At 38.1% G+C, this 21,389-nt stretch overlaps 1 protein-coding gene across 5 annotated transcripts in view; it reads left to right on the forward strand.

The window, feature by feature from the left end:
* The window catches only part of Arhgap12 (Rho GTPase activating protein 12), a 97,666-nt gene that overhangs the window by 61,061 nt on the left and 15,216 nt on the right, over positions 1–21,389 (forward strand). For 3 of the 5 annotated variants that reach the window (XM_051205663.1, XM_051205667.1, XM_051205664.1), the window contains 7 exons: positions 31–291; positions 4,032–4,172; positions 5,483–5,563; positions 7,392–7,517; positions 11,923–11,997; positions 16,382–16,443; positions 18,256–18,337. In XM_051205663.1, coding sequence (XP_051061620.1) covers positions 31–291; positions 4,032–4,172; positions 5,483–5,563; positions 7,392–7,517; positions 11,923–11,997; positions 16,382–16,443; positions 18,256–18,337 — 828 coding nt within the window. The remainder of the gene's footprint in view (positions 1–30; positions 292–4,031; positions 4,173–5,482; positions 5,564–7,391; positions 7,518–11,922; positions 11,998–16,381; positions 16,444–18,255; positions 18,338–21,389) is intronic. The other 2 variants (XM_051205665.1, XM_051205668.1) reach the window with 2 other exon arrangements.

Below are 21,389 nucleotides of genomic sequence, written 5' to 3' on the forward strand. Positions count from 1 at the left end.
TAAACATGAGATTTAAATTTTATTTTACAGGCAACCACACCCCCTCATCAAGGAAGGCCAGACTCTCCAGTCTATGCTAACCTGCAGGAACTGAAAATATCACAGTCTGCTCTCCCTCCACTTCCTGGGAGCCCAGCAATTCAAGTTAATGGAGAATGGGAAACTCACAAAGATGGTTCAGGCCGTTGCTACTACTATAACCGTGCAACCCAGGAGCGAACATGGAAGCCACCCCGATGGGCTCGGGATGCTGGCACAAACCGAGATTTCCAGAGCCCAGGAGAGCTTGAGGTATGAGTATATCAGAGCCAACCAGTAAGGCTCCCAGGTTTTTCTTCATTTTGAGATATGAAAACTTAGTGGCAGTGTGGTGGAACAATTTATCTCTAGATACCAAGCGTTTTCCCAAGCTTCTTTCTAACCTCTAACTATTGTGCAGATGCTGGACTTAAAGAGCACTCGCTGACTCCTGGGCTGGGGCAGAGCTGTCCTCCACCCTCTCTTCTTTTTACTTTGTCAGAAGGCACAGTCACAGCAGAAGTGGGCACTTGGGCTTCCAACACTTGGGGATGGGGCCTGAAAATCAGAGTCAGGGCCAGTCCTGGCTGCACAGCGAGTTTGAGGCTGGCCCATCTCAATAGCTCCCTCTCCCCCAAAAGGGTGCTTATTGCATAATAAAAGTATAAAAGAAAGGAGATAGGTGGCTAGACTAGCCAGAGAAGTAAAAACAGTTTCTTAACTTGCCAAAACTGTTAGTTTTCTGTGGCCATCAAGCTCCTTCATGTTTTTCTGTCGGGGATACAAAGTGACCTTTTAATTCTGGTTAAGGGAAGTAATGCCAATTCCCTTCCTGTAGTTGGGTTAGTCAAGTGTAAGGATAATTCCCTCACAACCCTTTTCTCTTAGGGGTAGATGACTGTTTTCTCCTGCTTTCCTCTCTGGTCCTACAGGCACTTAGATAGACTTGACTAGTTATGTTTTAGTGAAGTACTTTTTTTTTTTTTTTGGTAGCTTAGGTGTGTAGTAAAAGGTGGGTAGGGTTGGTGGGATGCAGTAGAGTCCTGACATTTTGTGCTGGGCCACCCACGGGACACCAAGTCTCACAGGAAGCAGCTAGCTGCACAGATAAGTTCAGAGCTCCAGGAAGGAGCTGGGTCACCTGTCCTGCATTTAGCAGAATTTAAGAGCTTTGTAACTAGTCTTCCCCTTCTTGTCCTACTTTTCAGTTGGCTATTCATAGTTCTCTTTGATGGTGACTTGCACTTTTAATGTTCACAAATGAGAATAAAAATAGAAAAACCATATAAAAAATGTTCCATTTATACTGAGAAAGCTAGAAAACCTGTGTCTGGATTACAGCACTACAAAGATTTTTGAAAATAAACCTTCTTGTATATCAATAGTGAAATCTTTAATTATTAAGGAAATTATTAAAATTATTAGAGAATACAAAAATTTAGATATACACAGGAAATTTCTATGCATTTCTTAGCTTTCTAATTATGGAAATGAAAGTGATTTGTCTATCAGGTCTCAACTTACACTTCAGCACAGCAGTAGATATTTTCAGTTTCTGGAACACATCTTTTATCACTCCCCTAGAAAGGTGCACATGAAGGAAAAAATGAGACTCTGTGTGTCTGAAAATGTCTTTTTCTGCTTTTGTATTTAGTTTAATCAGAGGCTTGAGTATAGAATTACAGGTTGGAAATGATTTTCTCTCACAATTACAAAGTGTTTTGAACTTCCCATGAATCAGGTATCTAGGTCAGTTTTTTCCCATTAGACCCATTGGGTCTTTCCATGTGGACTGATTGGTCTCTACAGGAGTTTGCAGCTCTTTTGCCTACAACATGGGGGCTTCCAGGGCATCGGTGTCAGCATTCAATCTTCAGATGCTTCCTTAGACTCTGTATCCATGTCTTGACTATGCTTTGCTGTGCAGCTGAGGATCTTACTGATTGTCCTCTTAGGGAGGTGGGGATTAACTCCATAGTTCTGGGGAACATGCCTAGAGGACAGGCATGAAGCAAGGGATTCTGGCACCCTTAGCCCTCTTGTGTTTAGTACCTTGACCTTCACAGCGCCCCCTCCCCCTCCCAGTTCTAATGCTGTTGGTTTCTGGGCCATCTCCAAATCCTGCTGAGTAAGCTTATTGTTCTCTTCTGCCCCCACTCCCTGCCTGCCAATTCAGACTCTGATCTCTTCTGCATGGCTAGTTGAGGCATTTGATCTGCAGACTCTACTCCTCCTGTTCTTGTGGGTGTGTAATGTTTTAGACATGATTCCCTACAGTTATTTTTGTAAAATTTGAAAGGAAGTAAGTCATCATGCATCTGTCTTACCTTAGAGCAGTGTTTCTTAACCTTTAATGTAGTTCTTCATGTTGTGGGGACCCCCAACCATAAATTTATTTTTCAACCATATTTGTTGCTTTTTCATAACTATAATTTGCTATTGTTATTAATCATAATGTAAATATCTGACAGACAGGATAGCTACTATATGACCCCCAAAAGGGTTGTGACCTACAGGTTGAGAACCACAGCCTTAGAAGCTTATTTAGTAGTTTTCTTAGAACAGTGGTCCTTACCTGGTGACAGTGCTTTGCAGAACAAATGTGCTTTCCGGGATCTTGACAGTGTTTGTAGACTGATAATCACAATGAGGGAAGTACTACTGTGTCAGAGGCCAGAGGTGCTGCTACTATCTAACAGACATGACAGCTGTTCACAGCAAAAGGTTATCTGGCCTGAGGACAGCAAATGCTGCTGCTGCTGCTGCCCTGGACATCTACTGTGTCTGCTTTATCACAGTCTAACCTTTATTAGTCCCCCTAGCCCTTACAGCCAGCTGTCCTGTATGCTGCTGTTACTGCATATTTTATTTCTGCTTGTACCTTCTCTATTGTATATTACAGCTCAACAATTAATCCTCAGTTTTATTTTTTTCTCTCAAATTTCTTCTGATTTTGATACATGCTTTTAAATTCCCTTGTGAACTTTTCTTAGTGAAGAATCTTAATTTGTTTTTTGGGAGGGGAAGTGTGTGTGTGTGTGTGTGTGTGTGTGTGTGTGTGTGTGTGTGTGTGTGTATTTTTGTTGTTGTTGTTGTTGGTGGTGGTGGTGTATGTTTAGCAGACACAGTGTTGAATTGCTTTTATTTAAATGATTTCTGTAGTTCCAAGTTGGATGTTGACTTGGTTCTCTTTGGTTTGGTTTGGTTTGCTAATTGATTATTCTCACATTTTCTGGCTTTCATTGTTGATGCTGAAAACTCAGCTGCCTTTTGGTCCTAGAAAGAGTAGTCTAGTTGCTCAGCAGATTTACTTTCCTGTAATCTCGCCAGGATGTGAATGGTGAAGATGTCTGACACCACACTGCAGAAAACTAAGTCAAAGGAGGGAGGGCTTATTTGGGCTCATATTTCCAGACTGGTTAGTTGAATCTGTTTTTTCTGGCTGTTGTGGTCAGGAGAAGTATCATAGCAGGAAGACATACAGCAAGAAAGCTGCTCACCTCAAGACAGCTGCTAGGGAAGAGAGAGGCAAGGGATGGGAGGCAGAGAGAGCAAGGAACCAGGAACAAGATACATCTATCCAGTGCACACTGCCCGTTCCCTGTTTGTTCAAGCCAGTTGTACCCTTTAATAGCTCATTCAGCCTTAACTCAGGCATGGCTGTGTTGAATCTGCATGGCTAGCTTCCTCTCAGGGGCACCAAGAGCTGAGAGCCAAGCCTTTCACACATTAAAGCCTTTGAGGCTGTTCTGTGTCTAAACCATAACTTTTTATTTCCTGTCAGGGCTTTTCCCAAGATTGCATTAATATGATCACATAATATCCACTACTAATTTTATCTCCCTACTTACACTATAATAAAGCCAATTTATTTTGAAAGTTAAATATTTGAATATTAGTATATTTAAGATATCTTAGTATTTTAGTCAAGTAAATTCAGTCTTTTTAAATTCTCACTTACTGCATATTTGTATTGAAAGAAGAAAAATCCTTGTGTTTCTGACTGTTTGTAGCTTTTTTCATCAGAAGAAAACTACCACAGCAGTTGTTACAGCCAGTCAGATAGTCAGTGTGGTTCTCCTCCAAGGGGTTGGTCAGAAGAGTTGGATGAACGTGGGCATACCTTATATACCAGTGACTATACTAAGGAAAAGGTACTTTTCTTTTTCTTCTTTTTCTCATCTAGTATACCTTGGCAGAATCCTCTCATGAGATGATTGTGTATGAGTTTTAATAGTAATAAAATAAACTCATAAGCTGGTATGGATGTACATGTTTATAATCCAGCAATTGGGAGGTAGAGGCAGGGATTGGGGTTGTTTGAGGTTAGTCTGGATTGTTCAGCAAGGCTGCGTTTGCAAAAAAAATCTCATGGGAAGTATTCCTCATGCTAATTTTACAATGGAGCACTTAGTAATACTACTGATTCATGGTTTTGTTTGTTGTGGCTGGGGATGGAACATGGGACTTCATACATGATACGCAAATACTCTTCCACTGAGCTACACGTGATCTCTGCTTCCCGGTTTAAATGAACTACAGCAACAGTGATTTTGTGGTACTGATAACCCATTCAGATGGATATTTGAGGGCGGGCCTGCTCTCATTTGCTTAGGCTTCTTCAATAAAAATATTTCTTTTAGGAAAAGTTGAGTTTTTATTTTTTAAATGATTTTTCTCAACCTGCTGTTATCACACTCTCTCACACTGCTTATATTCTTTCTTCCATTAGGACTAAATTTGTGTAAAACAAAAACCATGAATCTAGTATTTTGTGAATAATTTAGTTAATGAATGAATATCCCATTTTTATTAATTACCTGTGAAGACATTTTAAATAACTGGTTTGCTAGTTAAGGGTAGGGGGTAGACAAATAGCCCCCTTCCTTGCATAGAAGTAGTGGGTTTTACATCTATAATAGCAAAGATTATATATTTATCCCAGCAGTAGTCTTTTCCCCTTCATATCCTGTATTATATTATATGCAGTATTATTGCTATTTAAAATGCATTGAGTACAATGAATGCACTGGCTAAAGGAAATAATAAGGATTTGTGCAAAATAAGGCCTAAGTTGTGAAATTCTATATCTAAAATTCTACATCTAAAAGTTGAAAGTTTTTTAAATGTTTCAAACCTGTTTTTATGATGGATTGTACCCTATACTAGCAGATGTGTGTCTCCATGTATCTTTATGTCATGATGTTTCTTATTACATTGTTAAGTGATATTTGAATTACTACCTGACATTTGAGGAAAGACAAATTGATACTATTTTGAGTATTACATTCATGGGATTTAAATGTAGTTTGTTAATGTGATAAACTTGTTGAGTTCATTTGTGTACTTGTTAGTTTGTTGCAAGTTGGATTAAATTCCTGAGAATAATATCTAGTAACTCTTAGAGTAGCCATTTAAAGTAGCTTTTATTTAAATTAAATAAAAACCTGTTGTGTTTTTGTAGTGGCTCAAGCATGTTGATGATCAAGGTAGACAGTATTACTACAGTGCAGATGGATCTCGGTCAGAATGGGAATTGCCAAAGGTAAGACGCTTAATGTTGACCTTATGTGCATAATGAATGTCTGAAGACAGTTGCACTAGACCCGGTCAGTCCGTCAGCTAGACTGGTCTTTACTGAGTTCATTCTCAACCCTGTGATTGCCCAATATTGTCGGAGATGCACATTTATCACTCCCTCATCCTGGTTATTCTCACTCAGGAAATCTTTTGATTTAGCTTAAAAGTGGTCTCTTTCTATCCTGGAAATAAGAGTTCTACTTAGTGCCAGTAGTGCTATCCTGTGTCTAGTTACTTGAGGTTCTTACATGGAATTGGCCATGTATTTAGTTCTTTTCAGGAGAAAGGATAATGATGTTATTCAAAATCATTGTCAGTGAAGGTATACAAGTGAATCAGTCCTTGACCTACCCTTCCCTCCCTCCCTCCCTTCCTCCTCCCTCCCTCTTTCCACCCCTTCCCTCCTTCTCTCTCCTCCCCTTCTTCTCTCTCTCCCCCTCCCTCCTTCCATCCCTCCCCTCTTCTCTCTCCCCTCCCTCCCTCCTTCCATCCCTCCCCTTCTTCTCTCCCTCCCTCTCTCCTTCCCTCCCCTCCCTCCTTCTCTTCTCCTTCTCTCTCTCCCTCTCCTTCCCCCCTCTCTCCCCTCTCTCCCCTCTGACATGGCAAGGATTGATGTCATTGTAGTAATTACAAGCTCAAAAGTTAGGCAGGATCCCATGAAATTTCATATACAAGCTTACACATAATCACACAGTGATTGCTAGTGATGATTGTATTTCAGAGAAGCCCTGTGTAACAGTTGGGTCTCTTTACATTTGAAATGTCTGGCACAGGACTTTGGTGGCCCTTCAGCATCATCATTGTTTACTCTAGAGATGACAACCTGAAGATTGCTGTTTGTCAGAAAATGCTAAATTGAAAACAAACACCCATATGTGCTGACTTCTTTGCCCAATTTCAGTGTGAAGAAAGAGAAACAGCTTTGTTAGATGGCTTGTGTGCATTCTCTGTGGAGAGTCAAAAAATGACATATTATGAAGAGAAAACTGTATCAAATATAATTGTTGAAATTATAATCAAAGTCATTAAAGGCTAGGTTTGCTGGACTCTTTTTAGGGCTGAGGGGAGTTGATATAATGCTTCCTTCAGTTCCAGGAAAAGAATACACCAGTTTAGGAGTTGATTGCTATTGTTACTTTATTACAATTTAAAGCATTTAAAAGTTGCCTACATAAGGTAGCACAACTCTTAAAGCTTTGTAGTTCTCCATCTTTCCGTATGATGTACTTAACACTCCAGATTCCTCTGAGGTTTATACTGCACTGATAACACATTAGTTTTACATGAAGTTTTCTTTTGGCAGCAAGTGCCTGTCATGTTTTCCCTACACAATTGGTATGTTCAGCAGTAGTGTAGGAAAACAGTTGTATGTCTAGCCTTAAGTGAAACAATGACAAACTCCCAAACCACTAAATGTAAAAACTGTGTGTGTAAAAAAACAAACAAAAAAACTTACTTAAACCTTACGATAATTATGATAGTGTTGAGGAAGAGCCAGATGTTTCTACTTCATTTACTCTTAGAGCAACTCTGTGAGGTGACAGGTCTGTTCTGTCGTTTTTGCAACTGAGGGACAGTTTATAGGGAGCCCATATTTTACAAAGGATGACATCAGCTGGGTATATTCAGCTGTAAAATCTAGGATCTCAGTTATGTCACAAGGCCTAAGGAAACTGAGAGTAGACAATTCCTAGTAGTGTTTACTTGAACATTGCCTAGTGACCATGTGTCATTAGGAGTCATTGTAGATTCACATTTGTATCTTTCCTTATGAGGTATATTTTGTTTCCTAGTATAATGCTTCATCTCAGCCCCAAAGAGAAATAATTAAAAGTAGGAGCTTGGACAGGCGGCTGCAAGAACCAATAGTGTTAACCAAGTGGAGACATAGCACCATAGTGTTGGACACCAATGACAAGGTAAGAGCTTAGAGAATGTGTTGAGAATTTTGGCAAGTGTTTTTTGGGAATTGTTTACAATGAATTCTAGCCATTTGTATTAATATTTATGTAATATTTTGCTGGTAAATACAATTCTTGGCTAAAATATTGACTTCCTTTTAGTACAAGTTAATGTTTTATTTTTCCACTATTTTACACATACATATATTGTATACTTTGATTATATCACCTCCTCACTAGCCTTTCTTAAACTGATACCACTGAACCTCTTCTTAACAAATCTCACTACTTTCATTTGTTTGCTTTTACAGCCTGCTACATTTAATAGGATTTCCTGAATGAGCTTGGGTGATATTTATTTGGGCAAGGGAAGCTTATCAGTGGCTACACCACTGAGGACTATCAACTCCCAGCTATTAACTGCCCATAGTCCCTCGGGGAGTCCCTCCCTGTGTTTGTTGGATTGTTGAGATCGCTAGTCTTGTCAAGGTTTTATTCAGGCAGTCACTGTTGCTTGGAGTTTATGGATGCAGCAGCCACTTCATATCCAGAAGTTTTATAGCCCTTCTCCCCATCCTCTAGCTCCTATTCTTTCTGTCCTCTCTTCTCGGATATTCTCTGAGCCTTGGAGGGTGGTATACATACCCCATTTAGGGCAAGGCACTTAATAGTCGTTTAATTCTTGCATGAAAGTGTTTTTGTCTACATGAACTGTGAACATATTTTCTTCTTAACTAAATGTATTTAACCTGCTTATTATGTAGTAGTTTTTGGCTTATAGTTTTTTAAAATTTTGTATAATAGACCAACTTTTTGGGGAGCCGCTGTTGTCTGATGTATGCACTTGACACATTTGAGCTAGTGTATATGTGTCTGTATATTTGAGTGTGTGTGTGTATGTGTGTGTGTGTTCATATATGTATATATATATATATATATATCACACAGATAAAACACTACATATATACTTATACCTTATACTATACATGCATGCACATGTAATCTTACACTATTTTAAAGCCACATTTGCTGTCTTTCATCTCCAGGAAGGTTCATACAGTAAAGATTTCATTTTCTCTGTCCCAGGAACTTGCTTTATTTTCTCACACGGTATTGATGTTATCATTCTGAGAAGTGATGTTCTTTGTTTCTAATAGGGGATGAATTTTGATGCAGGATTCAGACAGGGTGCTTTAAAAAAAAAAAAAAAAAACTACGGTTACACTGTTACAACTGGTTTCCTTTCAGAGCATGGTGGACATTTACTGTGTATTCATAGAACATCAGTCATACTCCTGTTAGGTGGTGGGGATGATAACATTCTAAAATTAAACATTACCTTTAAAAGATCTTTGTCATCAGGGACTCCTTCCTTTCTCTGTAAAGCCACCGTCACCTTTCTCTTGTAGCATACATAATTATCTGGTTTTCCATGGTTTTCCTTCTTTTCTTTTGAAGCAGGGTCTTTCTCTGTAGCATAGGCTGACTTGGAACTTGGTGACTATCTTAGTAACTTTTGTATTGCTGTGAAGGGACACCATTATGGAGGCAATCTTATAAAAGAAATCATTTAATTTAGGGACTCACGATTAAGAGAGCTATATTTCATGATCATCATGCTAGGGAGCTTGGCAGTAAGCAGGCAGGCATGTGCTGGAGCAGTAACTGAGAACTTACAACTGATCCATAAGCACAGGGGTGGGGGGAAGATAGAGGGAAGGAGTGGGGAGGGACCTACTGGCAATAATACACCTCTTCCAGTGAGGCCACACCTCCTAATCTTTCCCAAATACTTCCACCAACTGGAGGCCAAGCATTCAAATACATGAGTCCATGCGGGCAGTTCTCCTTCAAGCTACCAGTGACCCTTCTGCCTTTTCATCCAGAGTGTTAGGATTATTGGTGTACACCACTCTGCCTGACTAAAATGAACTTTGTTAGTACTTTCTCCCCATGTTTGGCTACTTTCAGTCTTAAATCCTTTTTCAAACAATTGATTTCATTCAGTTTAAAATAAGATGTTTTGTTAGTGCAATTAAGTGTAAACTAGTCTTTGTATATAAAACAAGGTAGATTTTAAAGCGGTGTACACACTTTTCATATTTATAATATGAACTTACAGAACAATTAGGAAAGTAGACCAATTTCTGGTTTTAATTTCAAGAGTATTTTATAACTAAATGTAGACGTCTAGAAGACACTAAATGAATGATGTTTTGGAGTCAGTGTTAAATTGAAGATGTATTTAAAAATAATAGTATTGAGATTAACCTAGGCAAGGAAAATTTCCTAGAGCTATTTAAAGGAAAATACAATTAACTCCAGAATTGGATTATATTTTTAGGTATACAGAAAACTCTTTGGCAAAAGCTGTTGTTGAACCACTGAGAATGAAATGAATATTTTGGTGAGGTATACTAATATCCCATCATATTTGAGGGTGCATGTGCACACATACACACACATTTCTGTGAGATTCAGCTTTAATCTGGTCCTTGAAGTCACCTTCACCAAATGTTACTTCATGTCCTTTTTCATCTAATTGCCCTCAGGTGGCAGCAGTGTGATTGTCCTCAGAACAGACGTTTACTTATTTTTAGTAGAAATCTTTCTCTTCCAGTTTGTCCTTTGAAATAGATTCACAGCTAATTGCTTCATCAAGTAAATATTTCCATTTCTTTTTTATCACCTAAATATGCCTTCTTAAAATAGGGCAGTCTTTGAGGTTATAAAAAAGTGACTGCACTAGAACAAGCATATACATAATGGGTATATATAACTTAAATTGAATAAAACCCAGTATTGTGTGGCAAGTGTTGTTGCGACATGGATCCTAGTTCAGCTGGCAGATAACCTTGAAGTGGAGGTAGTTATGGGTGTGTCTATGTTTATTACATCCAAGTGGATTTCCTTGTTTCTGCTTATGTATGGCTCTTACTAAATAAAACTGTTCATGAGCCAGGTGGTGGTGCATGCCTTTAGTCCCAGCACTTAGAAGACAGAGGCAGGCAGTTCTCTTTGAGTTTGAGATCAGCCTGGTCTACAGAGTAAATTCCAGGATAGGCTCCAAAGCTGCACAGAGAAACCATGTCAGGAAAACCAAAAACAAAACCCACAAAAAGCTGTTCATGGATGTAAAAGATGTTTGTATGCATATATACTTACAGAGGTACATAAATGGATACTTCTTTACTGTAGTCATAATTATATATTCATTATTCTTATTTATGGATTTTATATATGTAGGACCTATATTGTTTTTATTAAATTGCTTTGTAGTTGGTGGATCATTAAATCTTTCTCAGGCTGTTTTAATTCACGTGGAAGACATATGACTAAAGTCAGAAAAATTATCACATGAGGTTGAACTGAAGTTTAGATAAGCCTAGTTTGTTTTTCTAGAGTTTATGGATAGGATTTTAATATTTTGTCTATCAGTGGTGTCAGCTTTGGTTGTAAGATCATCCTTTCCAAGGTTTCCCTGTAAGTATTGATTGTTGCATAGTTTCTGTGTGTATAAATTGTACCGAGTGCAAACGGAAGATGTTTTTCCAGGGAATGAGTGTTGAGGTCAGAGTTTTGCATTGTTACCTACACTCTTAGGTTTGTTGAATCTTCTAGTTTCATAAGTATAGACATTGGGATGAACATTTGTGGAAGTGACTGTTCAAGGGCATTCATTGTTTGATTGGATAGTAAGCACTATTGACATGACTTTCTCATTCTCTTTTCCTCAAACTATTCAAAGCATCTAGGAGAATGGAGAAAATTTAAATACGAAGTAGGTGTTGGAACAACAACAACAACAACAACAAAAAATTCAGTCTTATTCTTCATAAGAAATTCTGTCTTTTAGTTTTGACCAAACAAACTGTTTATACAACCCTTTGCTCATTTGCTCTTATGATATTCTTGTAAATTTAAACATGAAAACATCCCCCTAGTGTATCATTCATCTTTAAATGCTGCATTTCTATGGCATACGTTTTATCTTTGTATTGAATTATTGGAGAGTAACTATAAATTCCTTGAAATACAGATAACAATTAAAGTTATTTTCTCATTGCTTTAGAGTAAAATTTCCATTGTGTCAATTACACATAATTATTGTGAATGCTTCTAGCATAACCCTCAATAATCATGCCTACCATACTAATAGCATGTTGTACGGTGACTAGAATGTAAGTAATTTTAAATAGGGTTAATAAAAGTGATATGCTATTAAAGTCAACATAGTTGTTAGAAAACATGCCATAGTTTGTAAACTTCTAATAAAATCTATAGCTTTCAGGCCAGTGCCATCCTACTTTTAGAACTGAACTAGAATAACTAGGAAATGGCTTCCTTTGTTTGCCTTGCTAATCTCTTCCACTGTGAACACAGGGTGAAATAGAGTAACATTTTCATTACTTATTTCTTGTAGGAGTCTCCAACTACCACAAAAAACTGCTTACCTGAAAATGAGTCTTCTCCTACCTCATCAAAGCATCAAGATCCAGTTAGTATATTAGAAACATACAAAATAAATAGCCTAGCCTTTTCAATCATTTTCAGTAAATTAATTTTTTTAAAATATAACGTTGAAGTATTTGTTGTTCCTCTATTAAATTTTTTTGGCTTTTGAGAAAAAGTATAATTAAAACAGTTTTAAGAATCAAATCTTAATTTGTTTTAAAGCCCCCTTTGTGCAAAATGTGGTATTAATTTTATGCCATATTTCTAAATGATAAATTTATATTTGGATTTTAAAAACAAAAAATTCTAATCCTGACAATGGTGGTCCACACCTTTAATCCTGGCATTCGAGAGGTAGAGGCAGGTTGATCTCTGTGAGTTCGAGGCCAGCCTGTTCTACAGCGAGTTCCAGGGCAAGAACACAGAGAAATCCTGTCTCAAAAACCAAAAGCAACAACAGAAATTTTCCAGAGAATATTGCAATTACACTTCACTTTCTTTCCCAGGCCAGCAGTCTAAAGGTAAGATGTGTGCCTTCCTGCCCAGCAGCACGCCTGCTCTTGTGTGTCTGTGACATGGAAGGTCTTGTTGGTGTGGCCAGGGAACACTGGCAGCTTCCTTCTCTTCTAACAGTGTAGCTGGTCTCCACCTGGTGTGCACACTCTCTTGGTCTTCCTGTCACACTGATCTGTGTTGGCCTGCACCGATTCCCTTATTGGGTTACATTCAACATAATTTTGAGGACAGAACAGCAAGACTGTGCATTTGGGCTGCTGACTGTGTCCCTAGCTTATGCTCCCTGTGTCCTCTTCTTCCATACTACATGATAATTTTTTCTGCCCAGGAGACTTCCCTATACCCCTGCCTGGCAGCCTGTGCATATCCATCAAAATGAAGTCCCAACTTGGCTTCCTTAGGGTATGTAGGCCAATCCCCTAGGCTAGCTGAGATTTCCTTGTGATACTCTTCATTGCATGAGTTCTGTCTATTTATTTCATAAAACCCAGAGCAGGACTGGCACCCATTGTGATCAGCTGTCTTCCCCACCAAGGAGCATTATTGGCGGAGCCAGGAATACCCGTTCTTACTGTACAGCCACGCAGTTGCTGTTCAGCAGATACCTGCAGAATTATTAAATGCAACTTTAACACTTTCAAAAGACAAACTTTGATAGTTACTAGTTGATGAAATTATGTCAGACTTGTATTTACTAGTCATACCAGATCCTGTCCAGGCGTGGGTTTCCAGGCCTGCCTCACTTCTTCCCGATCATTCCTGGCCTTTCTTTTCCCCTTTCCACGTATGTATGTGGAAATACATGCATGTTTTTTAACTGTTAATCTCTTACATTTAGTGGTTTCCATCACATTGTATATGCATCCTTTAACTTTTAATTAGCACTAAATAAGCGAATAGGTAATGATGGTATATAAAAGCAGAACATTCTCTTTAAACCTGTTTTTAAATACAGGTAATATACAGTTCGCAGAAACCGCCTCATACACTATGTTTAATGAAAAGGAATGTGTAAGTAATTGTAGAAACATGAGTTTGTTAATCTACAGTTTCAAAGCACTGTTTGTCAATTTTCCCTGTCCATTTGACGTCCATGTAACTGTCCTGGATGCAGAGTGCCCTCTGATGGCCACCAAAGGAACTGCCTCACCAGTGTGTGCCTTCTGCTTGTTTCCTTTCAGTTAACACAGAACAGCTGTGTTGATTCTTCCAGGACCACTGTTTCCACATAAACAGGGTGTCGCTTTCTTTTGCGGTGCGCCTCTTCTGCTCTCTTGCCTCCCACTGAGACTGCTACTCCTTTGACCTCTCTTCCTGGTGTCTACTTTCAAGGCCCCTCCTCTGCCTGCTCTGCGACTCTCTCTTCCATTCATATTTAGGGACTACAAAGCTATTTTCCCCCTCCCTCTATGAATTAAAATCTTGGTGTAAATGTTTAGTGCAAATGAAGGCACAGATTTAGGAGGTTTTCTAGAAATGTGGCATTGAAACAGATTCTGTTGCCTACCTAGCTGTTAAAGTTGGCACTTTCCCAGTATTCTCCATTTCCCCTGTGTGCCATCCCTGTCCCCTCATGTCATGTGTCTCTCTGGAATTTAGCCTCTTTCTCACTACCTTGGTCACACTCAGACCTTTGGCGTTTCTTAGAGTATCAGTAGATGGGTGTCGCTGATTCCCAGCCATGTGATGGATTCTTAGTGCCTCTCTTCTTGTTGCTTGTCTACCTTTCTACGTAATTGGAGGGCACTGGGATGTGCTCTTTGCTTTTTGTTTTTACCTCCTGTCTCCATCCTGCTGATTCTGCTCATTAGTTCAGGGGTCAGCTCCTCTAGAGTTCCTCCTAGAAATCTGTTCTGATTCTGTACCTTCTTTTCCAGGGTGAATTCAGTTCTCTTGTCTGGGCTGAGATAGGTGTCTATTTCTCATAGCACTTAACATATTGTGTGGTGATGGGTTTGGTGTACTTTCTATACATTTGGATATAGCAAGTTTTGTTCCTTTACATTCAAATGAGAATGCTTAATGCTTAGAGCATCCGGCTTCTCTCTTCCTCCCTCCCGGTGGAAATTTGGTGAAAGCTCTGAGTGCCTAAACAAATGCAGCTGTTTGTTGGTTTTGGTTCTAGTCAGTTTTATCTATCTGTTGACTCCGGTAAGATATTTTGTTTTTTTCCCCATTCTGCACATACATTGTCTGTCACTACTGTTGTTCATTCATTTTTCCTCTTTATTTTGATACCTGTATCTCTGTCCTGCTGCTGCCATTTTTTTTGTGTTATTCCAGCTATGGCTTTATAAAAAGTATTGCAGTCTCACTTTTGCCAATTCACATTAATTGGCCCATTCAGAAGAGTTAATGTTGTTACTTTCATTTGTTGCAAGTTTCTCCCTGTGTCTGATGAAAGGACAATAAATTCAGAAAGCTCTTATGTAATATCTTACACATACTTAAAAATCACATTTATGTAATCTCTTGTACATACTTAAAATTCTGCCATTGACATTTTTGTTGAAAGACAAAAGGGTTCTTATTAAATTTGTATATCTGAGATCAAACAGAGCTATGCTTTGTAAAATGGTTGCATTAAAATTATGAATATATTATTTCCAAGTTTTCAGTATGCCAAAAATAGGAGTTAATAAATTTTCAGCTGGGGATACAAGCAAGAATTTCAAACATTATCTTGTAAACATTGAGAATTCAATATTATGTTTATTTGCCATACAAAAAGGTTCTTTTTTTTCTCATTCAGATACCTAGAGGTAATTTGCTGAGAAATCAGCTATATAGAAATAAATTTTAGGGTTGGGGAGATGGTTCAGTGGTCAGGATTGCTTGCTGCTCTTGCAGAGGACATGAGTTTGGTTCCCAGCACTCATATCAGGCAGCTCACACTGTGATTCCAGTGCCAAGGGATCTGACACCCACTGCTGGCATCTGCACTTGTGAGAACAAACCCACAGACAGACACACATGATTCTGCGTAATTAGAAATAAAACAATTCTTTTGTAAGAAGAAATTCTGGATTTATTTTCCTTGTATGTGTTTCAGTTGAGTTATAATTGCTTGTTGTCTCATGTACGTGTTATTTGGAGTGTTGATAATTAACTAGCCATGAACACATTTTGATTAATCCCATTCATAAAAGAAACTAATACAGTGAGAAAGTATTACTTCATTTTTATCTATAAGACTTTGAAGATAACATCAGCTAGTGAGGATTAGTGCTAAAGCTTGTGTCACTTTTTTTTCTTTAACATCAGCTGGCAAATAAATCTAGTATTTTCAGGGCCCAGCCAGATGGTGATAAGTTTAATGAAGCACATACTGACGTTTCTTTATATCACATTAAACTCTATGTAGCATGCTAGGTACTTTTGAGTAGTTTATCGGTCACTTCATTTGTTCTACCTACTCATTGGTATGTTCTGACAAGGTTAATACATTATTTTTCATGTTAATTTTTGTACTAATTATTATCACATTCTTTGAACAGGAAGATATAAGCTTTTTTGTTTTGTTATTCATGAAACTTAGTTGCTAGCAAAGTATCTGATGGCTACTGTGATTTAGGAGAAAAAGTTGTTTTCCAGATGTGGTTGGGCATATCTATGATCCTCTACTACCTGTGAATGGTTGAAGAAGGAGGAGAAGGTATTCAAGGTTAGGCTTGGATTTATAGCAAGTTCCAGCCAGACCTGCTTGGGCTGCAGGAGTCCTTAATTATAAATTACTGACATAACGTTAAAAAAAGTGAAGATGACTAAAGTACTTTAATAATAGGTGTGTTATAAACTAACTGTTCTTTTAAGTTTTTGGACTGCAAGACCAATTGGATTCCACTGATTATTACAATTTGGACGTTATTGTCTATATGAATTCTACATTAAAGTATCACTTTGTTCCATAGGGTCAGGAGAAATATGGATTGTTAAATGTAACAAAAATTACTGAAAATGGGAAAAAGGTTCGGTAAGTATGAACACTTTAATATCATGTTTATCTAATTGAAGTAAATGAAAACTTATATTCTAGTAAAACAGATAAAAAAAACAGTTTAGAGCAATTTCAATCATGTATTTTCTGGTTTGTTTTCCGTAAAATATTTTTTGTTAACCTCTTTAAAAATAATATTTAGAAATAAGAGCCACAAGCCAGTCCCACCTGGCTTTTTTATGTGGGTGGTGGGCATTTGAACTTGGGCCTTCATATTTGCAAAGCAAGCACTTCTACCCACTGAACTATTTATATACTTTGAAAATTATCTATGCAAAACACTCAATGTGATATTGTGTACAACAGCAAACCTGTAAGCACCCTAAATGTCTGCCAACAGCAGGCCTAGTTACATTCTTGCAGATAAATAATAATTAACTTGCTAGTGATTAACCATACTGCAGCAGCACATGCTGTGCCGGCTCTGATGCAGCGGGGTAGAGCCATCTTTGAGATAAATGTAAATCAGAGTGTATTTAATAATGTCATCTATGAGCATGCAAACATGCACATGTGAATCCTCTCTGGGACCTGAGAGGGGAATACAGCTAGTGAAGGCTTTCCTGCAGTACTCAATGTAACTCTCTTTGTTATTATGTACCACCAACTGCTCCTTAGGAAATAATATCAAAATAAAGCAGGGGTTTTCTTCAGAATCCTCTTGTTTCTGAATATTATTTTTAAAGATTGAATCTACGTCCTTTGCAAAAGCAAAAAATGATTTTAACAGAATTATCTGTTCAGTTTCCACTGAACATTGTGTGTTTAAAAGACCCATATATAGGGCTAGCTAGATGGCTCAGCAGGTGAAGGTGCTTGCTGCCCAAGTCTGGCAACTTCAGTTGGACTCCTAAGACCTGCATAGAATGGAAGCAGAGAACCAACTTCAGAGATGTCCTACGACCTTCGCATGCACAAACACACACCACAGAAGAAGACCCATATGCGTGAAATACCTAATTCTGGTTGCCTTTGGAATGTGAATTGGGAGAGAAATGGGAACCTTTTCCTGTATGCCAGTGGTTCTCCACCTTCCTTATCTGTGACCCTTTAATATAGTTCCTCATGTTAATGCTGACTCCCCAGCCATAAAATTTTCATTGCCACTTCATTAACAGAAATGTTGCCACTGTAAAGCATTATAATATAATTATCTGTGTTTTCCCATGGTCTTTGGCAACTGTTGTGTAGAGGGTCGTTCAACCACCAAAAGGGTTGGGAACCACTGCTTTACACATTTTGACAGAGGCTGGAGAATTGTGGGAACCTTTTCTTTATAGTATGTGGGTCCATCAGGTCATCAGGCTTAGGAGGTATATTTACCTGACGAGCCACCTCACTAGGCTGTCCTTTACACATTTTTATATTTGGAGTTTTTACATATGTGTGTTGCCTTTGTAATTTTTAGAAAATTTCATCTTAGCAACCAGTCAGTGATTATATACTTTTAACATATCTAGTATACTGCCTGTCATTCCAAGTATGTTTCAATTGTATGACTTTAAAATAACCTAATCACATTGTGCTAATTAGTTCTATGTGAAAACAGTCCGGTATTTTGGTTATAGTTATTTTGATTTTTATATTTTTCACTAACCTCATCTGTTTTGTGGGGGTGCTATATGTCAGATTGAGGCACTAAACTGACTGGATGCTATCAGAATCATATATCTAGTATAAATAGTTCAGGTACTAATCACTAAATTTTGGGTAGCAGTGACGAGTGCTAAGTAGGTCTTCTTTCTAATGTTTGATTGATAGTTTTGCTTTTCATCTGTATCATTGCAGAAAGAACTGGTTGTCTTCTTGGGCAGTGTTGCAGGGTTCATCTTTACTTTTTACCAAAACTCAAGGAAGTAGTACAAGCTGGGTAAGTAGTTCTCCTCTTTGGACATGTTATACACTAAAATTATGTGAGTGTATAATATTTAAATGTCTAGGGCCTGAATTTCTGAAATCCTTGAAGTAAAGCACATGTGCATATAAAAAATAAAAGATGCCTTTTGATTCGCAAGAGACTATTAGAAAAGTCTGGCTGGCTTTATCCTTTGAACCAATAGCTTTCAACTTCAGCATTACAGAATGTTGACTCCTCTTCAGGATATGAAAACTTTTTGTGTTCATAATTATTATTTCAGATACTTATTTAAAGAATGGGTAGTCATATGCTGGGCCCACCTTTCCTGGTCTGACCCGTTATGACTAGGAAGTAACTTAGATGTCCATGTCTGTGTAATGTCAGGCAGCTTTTAGGAAGAAAGAAATGGGTGGGGCTTATAGTGCAGAGTGCTTGCAACCTTTTATTTTGGCATTTTATCATTATTATTACTCAGTTACAGACAATGCTACCAAGTAGTGACATAGATTGCTAGTGTTGAATGCTGGCATGTGTTAGCTGTTCTAAATGCAAAGGATGATGTGTGCCTTATCCCTCTACTTCACGACAGCCATTTCTGTTGTCCTTTTTTTCTCAGTCATAGGCGAGAAATCGAGGTACCGAACATTCAATAACTTTACAAATTCTAAGTGACAAATCTGGGTTTAGAACACTGAAATTGGCTCCAGAGTTCATACTCTGGGTATTTGTAGAACTCTCAGTAATTGCAATTAAAGTATCCGTATTCAAATAAAATAAAATGTAAAAATAAATTATCCTAAATGTATGTGGTCTGTTTTATGTCTGACACTGACCAGCATTTTCGTACAAATACTGATTTTTTTTTTTCAAATTAGTGTAGGACTAGCTTGTTTTCTGTTTATGTCACAGCTGTTTAGAGCTGTGCTGAACCTGCTAAGCTACAAGTGCCCGCACATGTTAATTCTCAGCTACTCTGATAATGCACTCTAAAGTCCAAGTCAAATGTGCATGAATGTGAGCATTCTAGAGTATTTCTTGTTTTTGTGCCTCACTAACCCTTGAAATTGTTCTGTTCAGCGGGTATAGTGGAAAGACCTTAGAGCACACATATCAAAAGATGGAAATGTTGGTTTGACCTGTCTTTTCGTGAAGTAGATTGATAATTATGTCTTCCTCCTTTTTCCACTATGAAATAAAGTGTGTGGTGCTCTTTGTGTTCATACATTTCTGAATAATTGTGTAATTACTACTTCTTTGTACTTGTGGCTCAACTTTTATTAGAAGCTGACTGAAGAAAACGAATGAATGTATGAATGGAGGGAAATGGAGAAGCAGTTAAGATTAATAAGTACTAAGCCAGTACCTGAAGCAAGCTGCATGGCATTCATTTATTTGCTAGTTAACGAAGCTTAACTTTTGGAGGCTGTGGTAGATAAGATACATCTGGAGAGGCCTGAGGCTTGTGTGATGATGGAGGTCATTTAGATCTGTGTGTTTGTATATGATTAAAGTTTTTCTTTTAATTCCTGAGAGAGAGAGAGAGAGACAGACAGACAGACAGACAGACAGACAGACAGACAGAGAGAGAGAGAGAGAGAGAGAGAGCATGTGGGGCCATGACTTGAATGTGGCAGCAGAGGACAACTTTGTAGAATTGGTTACTAGCTTGTACTGAAATGCCACTGAGCCATCTTATCAACCCTGTATGTGATTTTTAAAAAATGAAAACAGCTTTGGAAATGGGCAGATGTCAGGTAAGTACAACAGCACACAGTCATTCATGGGATGCTTATATTTTGTGTGAAGTTTTTGCTGCAGACCACTTTTACACAGTTCATGATTCGTTGTTAACATGTATTAATACCGACAAATGCAGATGTGGGAGGCCTTTTTGTCTGTCCCCTGTGCTGCAGTCGTGAACTACAGCTCACAATTCACTGGGCTAGTCAGTTTTGAAATTGTAGGATTATTAATGAGATTTTCATTTGGGAGATTTATTTATCTTAGATGAAGTTTATTAATGTTATGGTCAGATAGATGCAGTTCACATACTAAGAGAATAAAAACAGAGTTAAGTGATCCAGGAAATATAAGTAATTGTATTTAAGTAAGAAGTTTATGAGTCTGTATAATGAATTTTGCAAAAACTTCATGGACAGCAAGGTTTGGCAAGATATGCAAGATCTCTTAGGAGTACTGGACATGATCTGAAAGAATTCCAGTTTTGTTTCTCTGCTCAGTCAGCAAGTAGTGTGAGCATGGATAAAATGTGTTCCCTTTTCTGCAGCGGAGTCACTCCTCCCTGAGACGAGATTCTGAGACTAGAAAGGGCCCAAAAGACAGAGACAGAAGTGAAAGTAGCTTCTCAGTGCTCTCAGAAGGTACTGTGCTGCTGTTTTACAGTTGGGTGTGAGGTATATATAGAGGGTTACAGTATAAGAGAAGTATAGGTCTTTAAAAGTTATAACCACTCTGCAATCCCAAGAGATCACTGGAAGAAACAGCAGGCTCTCAAACCTCACACTCATCCAGACTCATGCTTACCCATTTTTTCTTTTTAAATCATCAAGCTCTTAATTTTTTTTTCAAAGAATAGTTTGGTAAATGAAATACATGCATTCTGCCTGCAACTGAGAAAGCTGCACACATATACACAAGTAATAGACCCCAGAAATATCAGTAGTTACAGAAGCATTTTTTAAATTATTTTTTTCTTTGTGGTGGTCAAGAGAGAAGGCATGGGGGATCTGGGTGAGGGAGACTGTGTGGATGTAGGTACACATGGAGAGCAGAGGACAGTGTTCAGAAGTTGTCCTTCAACCAGGTCAGTTCTGGGGACTGAACTCTGGCCATCAGGCTTATACAGCCAACACCTTTATTCACTGATAGCACATGAACCATTCTTTATTTTTTAAAATTTCCCCCAATAGAACCATTTTAGGACAAGCATTTCTGTTGTGAGTGACTGTCCTGTGAACTAAAGTGTTTAGCAGATGACTGGCAGAAGAAAAATGAAATATATTTTGTAAGTGTAAAACTGCTGAGTACTGCTGTTCCAGTAGTA

Source organism: Phodopus roborovskii, unplaced genomic scaffold (genome assembly GCF_943737965.1).
Source record: "Phodopus roborovskii unplaced genomic scaffold, PHOROB, whole genome shotgun sequence".
NCBI lineage: Eukaryota > Metazoa > Chordata > Mammalia > Rodentia > Cricetidae > Phodopus > Phodopus roborovskii.